At 44.4% G+C, this 19,927-nt stretch overlaps 2 protein-coding genes across 5 annotated transcripts; both read left to right on the forward strand.

Annotated features, from left to right (window-relative positions):
- The first annotated feature begins 10,598 nt into the window (after positions 1–10,598).
- On the forward strand, positions 10,599–12,044 carry LOC123135440 (uncharacterized). The gene has a single exon (XM_044554514.1). The coding sequence runs from the start codon at positions 10,621–10,623 to the stop codon at positions 11,893–11,895; it is 1,275 nt and encodes a 424-aa protein (XP_044410449.1). The 5' UTR covers positions 10,599–10,620; the 3' UTR covers positions 11,896–12,044.
- A 2,702-nt stretch (positions 12,045–14,746) lies between these two features.
- LOC123135441 (uncharacterized) lies at positions 14,747–19,751 on the forward strand. Of its 4 annotated transcripts, XM_044554518.1 has the most exons (6): positions 14,747–16,153; positions 17,767–17,862; positions 18,573–18,715; positions 19,355–19,419; positions 19,528–19,600; positions 19,707–19,751. In XM_044554518.1, the coding sequence occupies exon 1, from the start codon at positions 14,882–14,884 to the stop codon at positions 16,034–16,036; it is 1,155 nt and encodes a 384-aa protein (XP_044410453.1). In that variant the 5' UTR covers positions 14,747–14,881; the 3' UTR covers positions 16,037–16,153; positions 17,767–17,862; positions 18,573–18,715; positions 19,355–19,419; positions 19,528–19,600; positions 19,707–19,751. The 4 variants fall into 4 exon arrangements, with proteins under 4 accessions (XP_044410453.1, XP_044410452.1, XP_044410451.1 ...); XM_044554517.1 differs by having other exon boundaries at positions 17,767–18,715; XM_044554516.1 differs by lacking the exon at positions 18,573–18,715.
- The last annotated feature ends 176 nt before the right edge of the window (positions 19,752–19,927 follow it).

Here is a 19,927-nt window from a genome sequence, read left to right on the forward strand (position 1 = left end):
AAGGTACCAAAGTAATCCCGGCAAGGAACACTGGACAGCAGTCAAGAATATCCTGAAGTACCTGAAAAGGACTAAGGACATGTTTCTCGTTTATGGAGGTGACGAAGAGCTCGTCGTAAAGGGTTACGTCGACGCTAGCTTCGACATAGATCTGGATGACTCTAAGTCACAAACCGGATACGTGTATATGTTGAATGGTGGAGCAGTAAGCTGGTGCAGCTGCAAGCAGAGCGTCGTGGCGGGATCTACGTGTGAAGCGGAGTACATGGTAGCCTCGGAGGCAGCGCATGAAGCAATTTGGGTGAAGGAGTTCATCACCGACCTAGGAGTCATACCCAATGCGTCGGGGCCGATCAAACTCTTGTGTGACAACACTGGAGATATTGCACTTGCCAAGGAGCCCAGGTTTCACAAGAAGACCGGGCACATCAAGCGTCGCTTCAACTCCATCCATGAAAATATTCAAGATGGAGACATAGAAATTTGCAAAGTGCATACGGATCTGAATGTCGCAGATCCGTTGACTAAACCTCTTCCGCGGGCAAAACATGATCAACACCAGAACTCTATGGGTGTTCAATTCATCACAATGTAACTAGATTATTGACTCTAGTGCAAGTGGGAGACTATTGGAAATAGGCCCTAGAGGCAATAATAAAAGGATTATTATTATATTTCCTTGTTCATGATAATTGTCTTTTATTCATGCTATAATTGTATTATCCGAAATCGTAATACACGTGTGAATACATAGACCACAATATGTCCCTAGTGAGCCTCTAGTTGACTAGCTCGTTGATCAATAGATAGTCATGGTTTCCTGACTATGGACATTGGATGTCATTGATAACGGGATCATATCATTAGGAGAATGATGTGATGGACAAGACCCAATCCTAAGCATAGCACAAGATCGTGTAGTTCATTTTGCTAGAGCTTTTCCAATGTCAAGTATCTTTTCCTTAGACCATGAGATCGTGTAACTCCCGGATACCGTAGGAGTGCTTTGGGTGTACCAAACGTCACAACATAACTGGGTGACTATAAAGGTGCACTACAGGTATCTCCGAAAGTGTCTGTTGGGTTGACACGGATCGAGACTGGGATTTGTCACTCTGTATGACGGAGAGGTATCTCCGGGCCCACTCGGTAATGCATCATCATAATGAGCTCAAAGTGACCAAGTGTTTGGTCACGGGATCATGCATTACGGTACGAGTAAAGTGACTTGCCGGTAACGAGATTGAACGAGGTATTGGAATACCGACGATCGAATCTCGGGCAAGTAACATACCGTCTGACAAAGGGAATAGTATACGGGGTTGCTTGAATCCTCGACATCGTGGTTCATCCAATGAGATCATCGAGGAGTATGTGGGAGCCAACATGGGTATCCAGATCCCGCTATTGGTTATTGACCGGAGAGCCGTCTCGATCATGTCTGCATATCTCCAGAACCCGTAGGGTCTACACACTTGAGGTTCGGTGATACTAGGATTATTAGGAAGACTTGTATGTGATTACCGAATGTTGTTCGGAGTCCCGGATGAGATCCCGGACGTCACGAGGAGTTCCGGAATGGTCCGGAGGTGAAGATTTATATATGGGAAGTTGTCATACGGACACCGGAAAGTTTCGGGGGCATATCAGTATTGTACCGGGGCCACCCGAGGGGTTCCGGGGGTCCACCGGGAGGGGCCTCCCCTCTTGGAGGGCCTCATGGGCCGTAGGGGGCAGGGAACCAGCCCCTGGAGGGTTGGGCGCCCCCCCTTGGGCCCATGCGCCTAGGGTTGGGGGGGAACCCTAGTGGGGGCACCCCCCTTGCTTGGGGGGCAAGCCCCCCTCCCTGGCCGCCGCCCCCCCCCCTCTAGATCTCATCTAGAGGGGGCCGGCCCCCTTCCCCCTTCTCCTATAAATAGAGGGGCGAGGGGAGGGCTGAACACCTGATCCAAGGCGCAGCCCCTCCCCTCCCCAACACCTCTCCTCCTCCGTTGAGTGCTTGGCGAAGCCCTGTCGGAGTACTGCCTCTCCACCATCATCACGCCGTCGTGCTGCTGCTGGAGCCTTCTTCCTCAACCTCTCCTTCCCCCTTGCTGGATCAAGAAGGAGGAGACGTGGTCCGCTCCGTACGTGTGTTGAACGCGGAGGTGCTGTCCGTTCAGCACTTGGTCATCAGTGATTTGGATCACGGCGAGTACGACTCCATCATCCCCGTTCCCTTGAACGCTTCCACACGCGATCTACAAGTGGTATGTAGATGCATCTCTCTCCCATGACTCGTTGCTTAGATGAACTCATAGATGGATCTTGGTGAAACTGTAGGAAATTTTTTATTTTCTGCAACGTTCCCCAACAAACACTTCAAGGGTTTGGGGTGGCCTTCTCGAGTAGGGGCGCGGAGTGAGGGTAGGAGACCAACGTTGTTTTTTTCTCTAGGGTTTGGGTGTCCTCGAGAGTTTTGGTCGAGCGAGAGGACCGAGGGGGATGCTGCCGTGGTATAAGTTATCACGGTCGAGAGGGGGTATATATATCGACCGCCCCTCATGTCGAAGTTATCCGGGAGGGGGTTATATCGACAACGACGCGGCATACATATACATAGGAAAATAATGTTATCGGGGAGGGGGTTATATCGACAATGACGCGACATACATATACTAACCTAAAATGCACAAAAATGCTCGAAGAAGAAGAAATAGACTAACCTAAAATTACTAACCTAAAATGCTCTAACAACAACTAACCTAAAATGCACTATAAATCAACTAACCTAAAATGCACTAACCTAAATCAACTAACTCAACATATGAAGAAGGAAATGCTATCGGAGAGGGGGTATATCGACCCCCCTCATGTATCCACATACATACATCTATGCATACATACATCCATCTATACCAGCTCGAAACTGACAAGACATTGCACCACATCACTCCTTAGCCTTGGTATGATTTCTGGATCGATCACCTTCTAAGAGATTGCATTGAGGAATGCTCATAGCTTCACAATGGCTAATCAGACGTTTTCCGGTAGAAGCCCCCTCAATGCAACCGGAAGCAGTTGCGTCATAATCACGTGGCAGTCATGAGACTTTAGGTTCTGAAACTTTTTCTCTGCCATATTTATTATTCCCTTTATATTCGACGAGAAGCCAGTCGGGACCTTCATACTAAGCAGGCATTCAAAGAAGATTTCCTTCTCTTCTTTGGTAAGAGCATAGCTGGCAGGACCTTCATACTGCTTTGGAGGCTTGCCGTCTTTTTCGTGCAAACGTTGCAGGTCCTCCCGTGCCTCAGGTGTATCTTTTGTCTTTCCATATACACCCCAGAAGCCTAGCAGGTTCATGCAAAGGTTCTTCGTCACGTGCATCACGTCCAAGGTTGTTAGAATCGTGATTCTGTTATATGATTCTACGACTTTACGATCCAAACTAACCCCTCTAATTCTACGATTTTAGTTCATAGAATCTACGTTTTTACGATCCTGATAGTGAAGATTCAACGATTTGCGATCCTACCATCAGAGCTCCGATTCGATTCAAAATCATGATTCTGACAACCTTGATCACGTCAATTGAAGAGCGGACCTCTAGGTCTTTCCAGTAGGGTAGGTCCCAAAATATAGATTTCTTCTTCCACATGGGTGTGTGTCCCTCAGCGTCATTCAGAACAGATAGTGCGCCGGGACCCTTTCCAAAGATTACGTGTAAATCATTAGCCATAGCAAGTACGTGATCACCGGTACGCATGGCGGGCTTCTTCCGGTGATCTGCCTCGCCTTTGAAATGCTTGTCTTTCTTTTGACATTGATGGTTGGTCAGAAGAAATCGATGATGGCCCAGGTACACATTCTTCCTGCAGCTTTCCAGGTATATACTATCGGTGTCAAGTAAACAGTGCATGCATGCATGGTATCCCTTGTTTGTTTGTCCTGAAAGGTTACTGAGAGCGGGCCAATCGTTGATGGTCACGAACAACAACGCCTTTAGGTCAAATTCCTCCTGTTTGTGCTCATCCCACGTAAGTACACCGTTTCCATTCCACAACTGTAAAAGTTCTTCAACTATTGGCCTTAGGTACACATCAATGTCGTTGCCGGGTTGCTTAGGGCCTTGGATGAGAACTGGCATCATAATGAACTTCCGCTTCATGCACATCCAAGGAGGAAGGTTATACATACATAGAGTCACGGGCCAGGTGCTGTGATTGCTGCTCTGCTCCCCGAAAGGATTAATGCCATCCGCGCTTAAAGCAAACCATACGTTCCTTGGGTCACTTGCAAACTCATCCCAGTACTTTCTCTCGATTTTTCTCCACTACGACCCGTCAGCGGGTGCTCTCAACTTCCCTCTTTCTTACGGTCCTCACTGTGCCATCGCATCAACTTGGCATGCTCTTCGTTTCTGAACAGACGTTTCAACCGTGGTATTATAGGAGCATACCACATCACCTTCGCAAGAACCCTCTTCCTTGGGGGCTCGTCGGCAACATCACCAGGGTCATCTCGTCTGATCTTATACCGTAATGCACTGCATACCGGGCATGTGTTCAGATCCTTGTACGCATCGCGGTAGAGGATGCAGTCATTAGGGCATGCATGTATCTTCTGCACCTCCAATCCTAGAGGGCATACGACCTTCTCTGCAGAGCATCTAAATTAATTAAATCATACATTAAAACTATGTAAAACATTTCAATGCAAAAACAAATGCGATCATAATCGCAACCAATGTAACAATTGATCCAACGGCATAATGATACCAAGCCTCGGTATGAATGGCATATTTTGTAATCTTTCAAATCTTCAAGTGCATTGCATCCATCTTGATCTTGTGATCATCGACGACAGCCGCAACATGCAACTCCAATATCATCTTCTCCTCCTCAATTTTTCTTATTTTTTCCTTCAAGAAATTGTTTTCTTCTTCAACTAAATTTAACCTCTCGACAATAGGGTCGGTTGGTGATAGAGGCAAAGGTATGTCCTCATCAGTTGGAATTTCTGGTTCGACAACCTCCTAGATAAATAAAATCTATGTCACGTTGGTTCGCATAATTGTCATAAACAATAAATGAACCAATAGTTATGAAAAGATAATATATACCACATCTGAATCATAGACAGGACGAGGGCCGGCAGGGGCAGATACCAAAACCATCGCACTATATAAGATGCAATAATAAAAGTAAGAAATTATACAAGTATCTATATAAACATACAAGTAAGAATTTTTTTTCCTTTCAGAAAGAAGATAAGAACACAAGAGGCTCACCACGGTGGTGCCGGCGATGAGATCGGCGCGGGCGATCGACGGCGGTGAAGACGGGGACAGGACGTGACGGACCGCAAAACCTAGACAAATATTGAGGAAAATGGAGCTTTGAGGTCGAGCTTGGAGAGGAGAAAGCTTAAGTAGTGTGGCTCGGGCATTCCATCGAACACCTCGTGTGCATAGGAGGTGAGCTAGAGCACCACAAAGCTCTCCCCTCGCCGGCCAGGAAAAACAGAGCAGTCAGAGTGCTCTGCTCGCGGGTGAGGGGTCAAGTCATTGGTCCCGGTTCATGACATGAACCGGGACTAAAGGGCAACCTTTGGTCCCGGTTCAAGCCACCAACCAGGACCAATGGTGGTGGGCCAGGAGTGAGGCCCATTGGTCCCGGTTCGTCCCACCAACCGGGACCAAAAGGTCCAGACGAACCGGTACCAATGGCCCACGTGGCCCGGCCGGCCCTCGGGGCTCACGAACCGGGTCCAATGCCCCCATGGGTCCCGGTTCTGGACTGAACCGGGACTAATGGGCTGGCCCGGCCTGGACCATTTCCCCCTTTTCTACTAGTGATGGGCCACATAGCTTTCAATCTCTTGGGTTTAGCAGATTCTTTGCTGCCTCATGAATCACTTCTTTTTACTCACCATTTTTCATACTAGATTGGGGAGAGGAATGGACACTGAAAATGGTATGTTGGTGTTTTTCATAGACCGTTGTGGTGATCGATATGCACAACCTAGCACCAGTAGTGTCATCCTAGTAGACTATGATTTGATGCATGAGAAGTTTTGATAATGTTATCACTAGTAGTGTGTTTTATAGTTAGATCAGTACATTTCAAGTTGTCGTGGCAAAATTTGTCGAACACACAACATTTTTTATCATATATAGCACTGCATTTTTATGTTATGCATCATGGAAAAAATAAGTGAGAATTTTTTTAAACGGTGGCAATTAATTATTTGTGAAGTGACATGGCATTTTTGGTTTAAGTATGATGTCAAAAGCCATAAAAACATTGTGCTCTCAACACATGGCATTTTTTCTAACAAACATGGCAAAATTGTGTTGAAAACATTGCATTTTTATCTTATATAGCATGTTAAATTTATATTATGCGGCATGGCAAAAATAAGTGAGAATGTTCTAATCCCATGGCAATTTTTTATAAAGTGACATGGCATTTTTTTGTTTAAATGTGATGGCCCCATAAATGTTTTTGTGTTCTCAAAACATGGCATTTTTCTAAATAACATGGCAACATTTTGATATTGGGTACTATTGCTAGTTTTTTTGCTGACTATTAGATGTGTGCCTTTTGTCTCACTAGTAGGTGGCTTAGAGTAAAACAGGTCAGCAGCAAAATGACATGATTTTTGGTCTAATTAGATCTCGCTGGTTAATGTTTTTGTGAAGTTTTGCTAATAAATTTAAACCATTTTGACAACTTAAGGGTTGTAGCTAGTGGGTTCACAGTTAGATGCCATGGCTAAAAAATCAACACATTCCTCACAGAGCGTGTTTAAATCCAATGTGTTTTGCATTTACCTTTTCCTTTCCACCTTTTCCTTTCGGCCTCAACATAATGTCCCAGCTGACCAAGTGTGTTTTGCGTTTACCTTTTTCTGCTCCCCACCAGAAGCGTCGGATCATCCGCATAAGTTCCTCACAGAGCCCTGCTGGAACCTTGAAGACGCTCATAATATAGACCGGGAGGGCTTGCGCGATTGCCTTAATCTTTATCTCCTTTCTGCCCATAGAGAGATGGTTGTCTTCCCATTCCATTAAGCATTTTGCAAACCTTTATTGTAGGCTTTTTAATTTTCCTTTGCTCATTCTACCATCAGGTGTCGGGAGACCGAGGTATTTGGCTTCGAAAGTTGCTTGTGTAATCTGTAATGTGCCCTTAATGCTCTCTTGGGTATGCGGCTGGCAGATCGGAGAAAACAAGATAGAACACTTGTGTGGGTTGATCACCTGACCTGTTCCTTGAGCATATATTTCAAGCACTTGTTTAACCCGTTCTGCTTGCTCACTGTCAGCCTTGAAAAACAACAAGGTATCATCTGCGAAGAGTAAATGGGAGATACCCGGGCACGTCGGCACACCTTGAATGGCGTAATAGATCCCTGGGACGCTTCACGGTGTAACGGAGCAGAAAGGCCATCAGCAACAAACAGAAAGAGAAAAGGGGATAGCGGATCACCTTGGCGAAGACCTCTGGATGGGTAGAACGAATCAAGAAGGGTTCTATTAAATTTTACCGAATAGCTCACCGATGTCACACAGGACATAATCCAATCAACCCACCAGGGAGCGAAACCCAAACTCTGCATCATTCTTGTCAGAAAATCCCAGTCAACCCTGTCGTACGCCTTTGATAAATCCAACTTATACGCACAATAAGTCATAACAGGAAAAGGAAAACAACCGGATGGGATGCCATGCAGTATAGAATCTTGCAAAATTTCAAACATAGGAATAGTATGTACCTCAGTTTACGAACCAACCTGTGCGAGGATGGTGCACATTTGTTTGTTCATGATTTGAGGCTGTAGAAGTTGGAAGATCTCAGGTGTGTGCTTGCAGTAAGGCAAAGGATAAGTCCATGCTATACTGGCCAAGAGATGTGATTTAAAAGATCAGCTATGTGTCCCTTTCTCTGGTGCTTGTTGAAATTATAGAAACAATATGAATGAAATGCAGGCGAGGGGAACAGGTTGATCGGTAAAGCGGCTTACCACCGGGTGAGAAGATGTGGAGTTTTTTCATCAAGCAAAAAGTGGGTGGGCAATAGGAGCATACTGATTTACTGAATGTGGATGGTGCTTTCTTTCTTCCAGGTGAAGATGTGTGGAAACTGGATGTCGATGGTGCTTTTTTCTTCTTCCAGGAAACGAGATGGCTTTGCTGTACTATACATGATTCTGAAGGCTCTGTTAGTTGATGATGCCCTGAAGCTTCAGTGACAAGTATGGTCTGATGATGGCGGGAGTTTTATTCAGGGAAGCTCCTACTTTTCTCTTTTCTGAATTTTGCAAGGTGAGTAATCCTTCTAGTATTGTACTACTATTGATGTGAATAAACTAGCATCTGGTACTCTAATCATTTTTTGCATTTTGTTGGATCTTCACTTGGATGCAAGCAGTTTGTAAGAGTCACACATGCATGTAAACAATATGCATTATGCAAATTTTGTACACTGAACTCTGAATTTGAATCAGGAAACTAAACGTTAACTCTGAATCTTTCAAACTCCATGTGTGAACTCTGAAACTTATTATACCCAATTCAAGTCTGAAGCTATAGTAAGCAGTTAAAAATCTTTCAGGAGCCAAGTTAGCTCGAATCAGAGCAGAAAATTAACAGCAATGCGGCCAGAAGCTAATAGGCTAAACTTTTATGTACGATTCACTTCAACATTTATACTCAGAAGAGTATCAATATTTTCCATTATCACAGCAGTATCTGTATGACAAGAGTTCTTATGTTTTCAGAATATTGCGACTGGGCCTAGCTAGTTCTGATGAGAAATCACTTTCTTATATCTTAAATACATCAGTACGTAGAAGGGAAGAGCATTCACTGTTGCTTGGTAAGGGAAGAGCATTTTCTGAAGTAGAGAAGAAGAGATGATCTGGATGATGGTTTTGTCACTGATCCAGTTAGTGCTTCACTGTTGCCGCGTCTTGCTTGACCGAGATCAAAAACCAACTCAAATCGGTCGAGGGTTCTGCTCGTGCTGCCCAAATCAACTTCCTGCAAAGAAAAACGTAGGTGATGGACGGTCCTTGACAATCAAAAAAAATATCAGCAATGGAGGTTTTCAAAATTTTATTACTCCCTGCAATCCGAATTAATTCACGCGATCTCTATACAATTTGTACATAGGCTTGTATAGAGGTTGCGTTAATTAATTCGGATGAGAGGGAGTAGTCGAGTTTGGTGTTGCATTGATTTTGAAATGCACCTTCCATTTTCTTGTCTTTGATACTTCAACAAATCGGTATGATATCTGTGAGAAGAAACATATTACTCCCTCTGATCCATAATAAAAATAAATAAATTAGACCACCGGGGAAGGAACCGCGCGACATTATATAAAGAGAGAATGTGAGACACAAAATTCGACCTGAAGAGGGGTTGAACTCTGGTAGGCAAGGCGAAACCACAGTGCCCCCATCACTGGGCTATGAGCTCATCCCTCCCTCGGATCCATATTACTTGTCACAGCGGTATGCGGCGCTGGCAAGCAAACGCGCCCCCATGCGCGTGCTTTGGGACAACCCAAGTGTGGGGCGGGGCACACCCCTTTTTTTATTCTTTTTTAACTTCCAAAAATGTTCAAATATCCCAAATCCAAAAAGAAGTGGGGATTTGAATTTTTTCCCCGATTTTTAAAAAATAATATGAAAAAATATATCATTTTTTTTCAAAATATTCACAAATTTGCAAATGTTCAAGAATGTGAAGAGCAAAAAATGTTCTCGGACTTCAAAAATTGTTCACAAATTTGAAGAATGTTCATGATTCCAAAAAATCTTCACGAATTGAAAAAATATTCATGAATGCAAAAAACTTTTCATGGATTTGAACAAAAAAAAAAATTAAAAGACTTGGTTTAAAAAATTCTCGTATTCCAAAAAATGTTCTTGGATTTCCAGAAGTTGTTCGTGAGTTTGCAAAATTTCAAAAAATGTTCAGACCTTAAAAGAATATTCCAGGATTTCAAAAAACGTTCGTGAATTTGAAGTAAAAAAAGGAAAAGGAACAAAATAAAATAAAAAAAGAACATGAAAAAAATGAAACAAAAAACCGGGAAAAGGGGAGCTAGTTGGGCCGGCCCAACTAATGGAGCAGCACCACAGTTGCGCGATTTTGTTCCATGCTCAGCCTCTCTCCTGTCAATTTTTCTCTAAAGTTCTTCTCTCTATTTGGGGTTGATGACATTCTCATAGGAAGGTGGAATATCCAGTGGCCTTCTCTTTGTAGGAGTAAGAACCTTTGGCAGCTTAGGCTCCGGTCGTTGAAATTTCATTATCGCTGAAGATTGATCTCTTCATATCTTTACATTCACATACATCTCAAAAGTTTTGATCTTGCTGACCACTGACATCATATGATTTGTGTCAGCATCACACCCAAGTACTCGCAGACCATCAAACAATGATTTCCCTGGCAACAACCAATACACTTCCAACCTTGTGACATCTGCATAGCCACATTGCCTAATGAAACCCTGCCGCTAACCCCTTTCTCCATAGTTGGACCTTCAAACCCCTGGATTGCGGCTATGGACGATTGACTATGGGCGGAAACACATGAATAAAAGTTTATTATGGCGGAGGCACATGAATAAAAGAAAAAAAAAGGTCGAACCAGATCAGATCAGACCCACGCAAATCACTTCCCCATTCCCTCGCCGCCGCCGCCGCCGCCCCGTCGAGATCCTCCTCCGCGGCGGCGCCGCCATGCTCCGGCTCCGTTGCAGCCTCCTCTCCCAGCTCCTCTCGTCTTCCCCCGCCTCTCCCATCTCCCACCTCAGCCGCCTCTCCTCCGCCGCCGCGCCCGCCGTCTCCCCGAACCCTAGCTTCGCGGTGGCGGACTACCTCGTCGCCACCTGCGGCCTCACCCGACCCCAGGCCCTCAAGGCCTCCGCCAAGCTCTCCCACCTCAAATCCCCTTCCAAGCCCGACGCTGTCCTCGCCTTCCTCGCCGGCCTCGGCCTCTCCGGCGCCGACGTCGCCGCCCTCGTCGCCAAGGACCCCAAGTTCCTCTGTGCCAGCGTGGAGAAAACCCTGAGCCCCATCGTCGTCGGGCTCACCGGCCTTGGCCTGTCGCGTTCTGAGATCGCACGCCTGGTCTCGCTCAGCCGCGCCCAGTTCCGCTGCAGATCCATCGTCTCAAATCTGCAATACTGCCTGCACCTCTTCGGCTCCTTTGAGAAGATCCTCGCTGCTCTCAGGTACGGCTTATGCCTTCTCGCAGCCGACCTCGAGACAGTGGTCAAGCCCAATGTTGCCTTCCTGCGTTCCTGCGGGCTAGGTGACTGTGACATTGCCAAGTTGTGCATCGCTGAGCCATGGCTGCTCGCCTCAAACGTAGAGTGCGTCCAGGCAATGGCAGCACGCGCCCAAGCTATTGGTGTGCCCTGTGGCTCTCGGATGTTCAGGCACGCGCTGAAGGCTGTTGCATTCCTCAGCAATGAGAAGATCGCCGCCAAAGTGGAGCAGTTGAAGAAGATGTTCAGGTGGTCAGATGCCGAGGTGCGCATTGCTTTGTCCACGCTTCCATCTGTGCTGATGAGGTCTAACCATATGCTGGAGAGCAAGTCAGAGTTCCTAATCTCCAAGGTGGGGTTTGAACCAGCATACATTGCTCATCATCCGGCATTGCTCACATACAGCCTGGAGGGCCGGATCATACCCCGCTACTATGTTGTAAAGTTTCTCAAGGAAAATGGACTGCTGGATCACAACCGGAGCTACTATTCTGCAGTCATTGTGATGGAGAAAGTATTCGTGGACAAGTACATATCCCCTCACAAGGAAGTTGCACCATACCTTGCTGAAGACTATGATGCCGCTTGCAGAGGGGAAGTGCCGACTAGATTCAAATTTACATGAAAATTGGTAACAGTACGGCACAACGATATTTTTTACATTCCGTGTTATGCTATTCATTCCTGATTTGGTGTTCTTGGCCTAACTGAATTGTAGCTGTCTGCTATTGATAATCTATAGTATGTTCGTTACATGCTGATTTGATGGTGCTAGTCTAGGATGAAATTGGCAATCTGATTTGAGAGTATTGGTATGCTCATTATGACATTCAGTTAGAGAAGAAAGCATCATACTACTGCTTGTGAACTCTAAGGTCACACTGACATACATATTGGATTTACGGGAATCTTTGTGAAAACCATGGAGCGGCTGCTCCAGCCATGGATACCCTTCATTTCCACCTCGAGATAGGAGCCATGTCAGAGAAAGCAATGCAAAGTACTAAGCACTCTCTGACACATATCCCCACAATATTACGTTTGAAATGGATGGCGTCCAAGAGTGGACCAGTGGTTTCATGGAGCTAAAAAAGTCTCTCTAAGAACGAATGGAATTAAAGAGAGTGAGAGCAGGACATTCTGCAAATACTTTCAAGTATCTTTATGTTCTCAAATGACCATAGCATTTTCAGGTGCACCTCAATCTGTATTTTCATGAAAGAAGGTTCTCATTTTGGCCAAAGATGACACAGACTTCCAAAGTTTCTCTGGATGGAAGTATGTTTATCACCGCCAAGGATGCAGTTTGGATCTAGTATGTTGGTTGCTTGCTCTAGTTCTTCTAAGATGAAAATCTTTGTTCATAGTCGGAGCTGCGTTGTTTGGCCGCAGGTCGACATGTTGTCGATATGGGTGGGCTTTGCCCTGTGTGTCTCAGTTTATGGGAGTGGGCTTGGCCCTTGTTGTTCCGGTTTTTGTCCGGTTTTCCGTAATTAACTGGGCAATTCTCTTCTGCTTATTTAATAGATGAGGCAATCTTTGCCTCCGTTTCAAAAAAAAAAAAAAATCTTTGTTCATCCAGCAGTAGCTTTGCTTATAAAACTGTTGGGAAAGCAAGTCATTGTGTACTACTCAGTAGTTTGTATTCAGTTTTCCCCTTATATTCTTTGATTGATGGCCTACTGGTTGATATTTTTCATATGGCTTCTGATGTCAGAACTGAATAGTGCATTAGTTGGCTAGTAGCATTTTTGTTATCGACTTATCCATGTAGAACTATGTAACAGGCATTTTGGAGGCCCTGGTATTTGTGCTGCAGAGGCAAATTTCTGAAAAGCAGAGGGCATTTCATATAACAGAACTTTTGTTAAGTTAATCTTAAAACCGGTTATGTCATTTATCTGTCGTACCTTTTTACTAATTTTATTCCATATTAGCACTATGTAAATAGATGCTTAGGCATCTGTATTCCATATTAGCACTATGTAATTAGTGTGTGTGCTCTGAATCTGAATCTGATCTGATTAGTTAACTCTGAATCTTCCAGCCACCAAGTGAAGATATCTATAGTAACTGCTTAAATGTTATAGCCATGTTTGTTTTACTCAAATCAGAGCTGCAAAATAAACACGAATCTTACAACAAAGTTGGTCATTAATGCTAATATGGCAAGAACGTGTTGTTTTGTATTCAGCAAATGCTTCAAGTGTCATTGATGAGTACATTTGCACACTCTGTATGTCTATGTTCCCGATGTCCGTTGCAGTTTGCAATGCAATCCTCAATCTTTTTTTCAGTGAATAAATGTCATTATTTATGCGCAGCAAATGGCTCGAGTAAGTACTCTCGGTTTAGCGTGGTATCCATTGTACCTAGATTGATCTCAGGTGTTATACTAACATTTGTAGTCTATATACTATATCAAACCGGAGTTACTTTAGGCATTAACAAATGCAAACTGGCTTCCACTATATGGAATTTGTTTTTTAGTGTTGAAGAAATATATCTTGAGAGTTCAGAACTATGCCGAGCTTCTACTACTGACCGTTATGAAAGAGCATATTAATGCAGCACCTTTGAGGTGAGGCCAGCCAGATTGCAAGCACACCAAAACTTAGCCCAGAACAACCCACAAAACGTCCTACAGCCCTTGCCTATTTAAGCAGATGCTCCCTTTCCTTTTTTGGCAGCAATTCTAGACAAATCCAATCAAACTCCTCCCTGCTGCCACTTGGCATGCCCACATTGGGTGCGTTGTCGCCGCCAAAGCTGATGTGGCCGCGCTTGGATTCGTCGATCCAGATCGTTCGTGGATGATCCAAAGGACACTAGCTCCACACGCGTCGCCACCTCCGCCTCCAGCACGCATGAGCTCGCTCCCGGCCCCAGGAGCCGATCGTGGCACAAGAGAAGAGCTCCCCAACAACAAAAATAAACTCACCAATGTCACACATTCATCGAGTCCGCTGGCCCAAAACTCGGTAGTGTCTTGAGAAGTGGGGTCCACCAATGACCAGGCGGTGGAGACATGACGACAGTCTAAGTTCTTTGTGTTTTTACTAAGACATCGACTCAGAGTTGGAGTATCCCGAGGAGGAGGAGAACACTGACGACGCCAACGCCAGCCAGCCAATGGTTTGCGAAAAGGGTCCTCACCCAAATGATGTCATAGAGATGGCATTCAAGGACTAGACGCCAATACTGTAGCTAGTCTTAATTTGAGAGTCCATAAAATCCAGACTCATGGTCTTACTTAACTTGCAAGAAATGAAGATCTTCCTTGAAGGACTGGAAGAGATTTTGTACTAACTGTAACCCAGTTGTTTTGTTTAATTTATTGATCATTTTGCTCAAACAAAAAAAAGATTTATTTATTTTTGACGGGAAAAGGAAGAATTTTTGTATGAAAAAAAACCCTCATTGCATTTTTTTAGGGGTAAAGAAAAACAATCGTGTATACGAGGAGCGACTCCATCCCAGCCCAGCCTTATCAGAGCAGAGGAGCGAGTGACACATTTAGAGTGCATCGCATATCCTCTCGCTCTCGCACCAGCCGCCGTCGTTCCCCACCCCCTCCCTCGCCGCCGGCGCCACCGCGCCGCCGCAGCGCCATGCTCCGGCTCCGTACGTGCGTCCTCGACCACCTCATCTCCTCTCCAGCTACCTCTCCCGTATCCTCTCTCCACCGTCTCGTCTCCGCCGCCGCGCTCGCCGTTTCCCCAAACCCTAGCTTCGCCGTGGAGGAGTACCTCGTCTCCACCTGCGGCCTCACCCGATCCCAGGCCCTCAAGGCCTCCGCCAAGCTTTCCCACCTCAAGTCCCCCGCCAATCCCGACGCCGTGCTCGCCCTCCTCGCCGGCCTCGGCCTCTCCACCACCGACATCGCCGCTCTCGTCGCCAGGGACCCGCTGCTCCTCTGCGCCCAAGTGGAGAAAACCCTGGCCCCCAACGTGGCGGGGCTCACCGGCCTCGGTCTCTCGCGTTCGGAGGTCGCACGCCTCGCCTCGATTGGCCCCGAGAGATTCCGCTCTAGATCCATCGTCTCCAAGCTGCACTACTACTTGCCTCTCTTTGGGTCCTCTGAGTACCTCCTCCGGGCCCTCAAGAGGAACTTCTACCTTCTCTCCGCTGACCTCGACGATGTGGTTAAGCCCAATGTCGCTTATCTGCAGGAGTGCGGGCTAGGTGCTTGTGATATTGCCAAGCTATGCAGCCGTCAACCATGGATTGTCACCGCCAACCTGGAGCGTGTCCAGGCGATGGTGGAATGCGCTGAAAACATAGGTGTGCCCCGTGCCTCTGGGATGTTCAGGCACGCGCTGCACGCTGTTGCATTTCTCAGCGAGGACAAGATCGCAGCCAGGGTGAACTACTTGAAGAACACCTTCAGCTGGACGGATGCTGAGGTAGGCATGGCTGTTTCTAAGGCTCCAACTGTGCTGGCGAGGTCCAAGGAGTCGCTGCAGCGCAGGTCTGAGTTCCTCATCTCCGAGGTGGGCTTGGAACCGGTGTACATTGCTCAACGGTCGGAAATAATCGGTCACAACCTAGAGGGCCGGCTCAGGCCCCGGTACTATGCTGTGAAGTTTCTCAAGGAAAATGGATTGCTCAAGCGTGACCCAAACTACAGTACCGTTTTCAAGATTAGTGAGAAGGCATTCAGGAAGAAGTTCATATTCCCTCACAAGGAGGCTGCACCGCACCTCACAGAAGACTACGATGCCGCTTGCAAGGGGGACGTGCCGACTAATTTCAGATTCACATAAGCCAAGACGGGCTATGATGTAATTGGGTGCTGGTTGTCTGCTGTTGTATGACTGTTAGATGCTGGGTTGGTCATTGCTAACGTGTGATGGGATTGATAATTTGATCCCCAAATACTGGTATGTAATGCTATCACTCAGCAGAGAAGAAACCATTGATTGGTTATGAACTTCTCATCCTCATTCATGTTTTAAACACACTTATTGGAACAAAGTAAGTGTGAGGTCAGGCCATTCTGCAGTGCATTAAAATTTCAGTTTTCAAGTTAGTTGTTGGTGCATTGAGACAATGAGCCACAGTAAGGTCTCCTTCATGTGGGTGGTGCATTCCTAATATTCTACTACTGATTTTGCAATTCATAGTGGATAATTGGAGGATCAGTCTGATGTCCGTCCCAAATTTAGGTAAATAGTCTTCTTGGTGCGGTCAATTCACCTGGCTTTAGCTTAATCTGTTTTTCAGTTATGGTTTGATATACAAATCATTTTGGTTTGCTCATATGCAGATTCATAGTGACCCGTCTTTGTTTCAACTAATGAAATACTCCCTCCGTCCCATAATGTAAGTGTAGTGTCAAAAAACGTCTTACATTATGGGATGGAGGGAGTAGATACGTATTCATCCAACTATGGAAAGTGTTTGGAACTGAGTTCTCCTCTAGTTGGATCAGAGGTAACCATTTGGAGCCATTGGTCATATTGGAAACACCTACTGGGCTGCAGGATGAATTGTGGGGGGCTCACATATGTACAGATTATCTGCTAAAGTGAGATGGCATAACTAAACATCGAGCTCTCACTTGGAGGAGGGTTGGCAACTTGGCATCATTTAAGCTTAAGCCACTAAACTTAGGTTTCTCTCTTCATTTTTATGCTGGTAATGTTATTGATACAATGGAGAAGCACTTGCCACTAGTAACTTTACTGAGGCATTAATTTTGTATTGTGTGTTTGTGGATTCTCATGCTCTGCACCATGGCCATAAATTATGTATTTATTGTGGATAGCTTTAGTTTTTTTTAGTTTATTATTATGTTTTGGTCCCGTGGTTAATTCTTTGTGCCAAGCACCATCAGGAGGTTCACTAGCAGCTAGTTGGTGTTTCTTCCTTCTTTGTACATCTCCTTTAGTTTTGCTAAAACTCAGTGGTTAGGTTATTGCTTTGGTCGGTGTGATTGTGAATATAGGCACCAAACAATTGGTATCATGTACATCCATGCTCTGAATTCATGGTCTGAATATCTGCAGAGGCTGCAGGTTCTTAATTACTTCCCCCTAGTATCTTGTTTATTTGAAATGCTGTGCATAATGTGCTAGCCTTCTGGGGCAGATTACTTCCAACTCGCCACATATTCTGCACTTGAATTAGTTTTTGCCACCTTGGGTGTTCATCTGGAGGAAGCTATCATTGAAGTTCAGTGACGGATAGTAAAATTTGTTATATGTGTATGTATGATTTTTGCAAGGGAAAATTAAGGACTTGAACCATGTTTGATCTAAAAACACAAGGAATTCCAGTACTTTCTTTAACCTCCAAAGTAACTGCCGAAGCGTGCTAGAGTTGGTTTAACTTTTAGTTGTCAAGCAGATAGGTTGTAGTTGTAACGGTCTGTTTTTTGTAACAAAGTAAGCATTTCAGAGCTGGCCGTACTTCAACCTATCATACATCAATGTTTGCTACATGTCATTTTGCCGTGTTGTTAATGCTCTACTTATTTTACTTGTCAATGCAGGGTTATGGAAAGGCTCCCGGGGGTAAAAATTGATTATGTTGGAGAAGGACCTTAAAGATGCATCATTGTTCAACTGCCAACTATTTGTTGTTTCCAGTAAGACACAACCCTGTTGAAGTCTTGCAGTGATTTTTGCTCCTAGGTTTCATTAAGATTTTGTCGCTTTGTTGGCATTGATAAAGGATATTTTGTCGCAGTTCATGCAGTAAATCTATGTCATACACTTGTGTGTTTATATGTTTCATCAGGTTTGTCTGACCTATATGATGATATCGAAGCCCAACTGTACATTGACCTTGACTTGTTCTGCCCAGTGTAGATGATAAAACAGTTCCCCTTATAAGTTGTGATTGTTTGGATTGCTAGCAGATTCCTCTTTTAGCATTTTCAAATCTCTCATCATTCCTGTGCGTGTATTTAATTCTGTAACTAAAATGGTAGGATGCACAAGTTGACATTTGGCAATTGGCCAAGTAAGCTGTTAAGTTTATTAGTCTACCACTTTTTTCTGATGATGTCTAACTTCTCATGAACTCTTACATTTAGTTTTATATCTAAATTCTGGCTATAGTTTATGGATTTCTCGAACGGTAAAGCACTATGTTAGTATTTCATGAGATAATTTGCCAATAATATATTCGCAGTAGTGTTTGCATTTGTGTCCAACGAGCCAGTGTTGCAATCTACTCCCTCTGTAAAGAAATACCTCTGAGATGACCATGGTGTAGCATAAGACAGGTGGTATTTCATAGTGTAGCATAAGACAGGTAGTGTCCCTACTAGATTTACTTTGCTTTCATTGTCAGGTGGTAATGAAGAAATACCTCTGAGATGACCATGTGCGCTTAGGGGATGGGAGTCGAGTTCACTCACAAGAGATGGGCCATCATCCTTTCTAGAAAGACTTTCCTCTGGATATAAAACCTATTTCACAGGATTTGTGATCAAAGTTTGTATTCCAGTCCTGAAAAGCTCATTTTTGTATCAATCGAAGTAGCTGTAAACCCATAATACTTTTCATGTTAGCTTGGCTAAAAGCGGTTGACTTGCTACAGCTTCCAATTGCCTCCTCTCTTTACTCTGCAGTTCATCGGAATCTGATTGTACTTCATCTAAGTCAGTGTTTTAATTTTGCTCCCGATGTGCATATTCTTTTAGAAATCTTGGCAACCTTTCTGGTAGGGGTATTATCATAAGGTTAATGTTTCTCGGAGAAAAGTGTCGTACTGACCTTCAATCATCAGAGTTTAATGTAAAAATTGACTGCATTTAGAATTTTATAGTAGCAAGGGGCTAATTCAGTAAAGAAAAGCAGTGAAGCAAGTTAAATTTTAACTTGATACATGCTTAATACCGTAAACTTGAGAAGTATTGTTGCAAGCATGTGCCTGTTGCAGCCCTGATGGATACATTATACATTAAGAGTTTGTATGACATGGCATTCACCAATGCAGTCACATGAAAATGTAGCTCAAACTATTGATGGATGCCCCCCGCTCTTTTACCTGTACCCTTGTTTGTTTCTTAATAACTCTGTACTTATGTGTATAAATCTGACTATTGTTTTTCTTCATTTCTTCTTTCGTAGAGAATTGGAGTGTGTCCTTCCAACGATTGCATATCAATGCAGTCGAGATATAGCAGGCAATCAAGGTGCATTTCAGTTTATGTTTCTTTTCTGATATCTGGAATATATGTTCAGATTATAGTATCTGGAATATATGTTCAGATTATAGTAACTGAAATGTATGTTAGCTGCAGTTTGCTAAAGGGTGATATGCTTATGATCTTATGGATGGAAGCCCTAGAGTTCAATTGCCAGGACTTTCGCAAGGTTAGTGTACTGTAGGCGCAGATCCTTATTTAATTTACTATAAGCTTACGTTTTAGACTGCACCTAAGTTGACATGTTTCTATGGTCTACATTTTGCGGATTGGAGAGTTAGGATCAGCTGGCCCCGAGTGCAAAGAACTTCAAGAAACAACAAAGAGTTGTTAATGGATAATTCAGCCTGCTTGCTCCTCTGTTAGCCAATTGTTTGGAGCTACGAGGGTAACTATTTACTGTATTAAGGTAGATTTCTTTTGCTCTGATAACTAATCAATTTTAACTGATTTTAGTGTGCTAAATCTCTAAATGCAAAAACTGTATCACTGGATA

The sequence above is a fragment of the Triticum aestivum genome, chromosome 6B, assembly GCF_018294505.1.
Source record: "Triticum aestivum cultivar Chinese Spring chromosome 6B, IWGSC CS RefSeq v2.1, whole genome shotgun sequence".
Taxonomy (NCBI): Eukaryota; Viridiplantae; Streptophyta; class Magnoliopsida; order Poales; family Poaceae; genus Triticum; species Triticum aestivum.

What these genes read in the sequence shown, in the direction of transcription:
- LOC123135441 (XM_044554517.1), top strand. Translation starts at nt 14,882, where the DNA reads ATGCTCCGGCTCCGTACGTGCGTCCTCGACCACCTCATCTCCTCTCCA.
- LOC123135440 (XM_044554514.1), top strand. Translation starts at nt 10,621, where the DNA reads ATGAATAAAAGAAAAAAAAAGGTCGAACCAGATCAGATCAGACCCACG.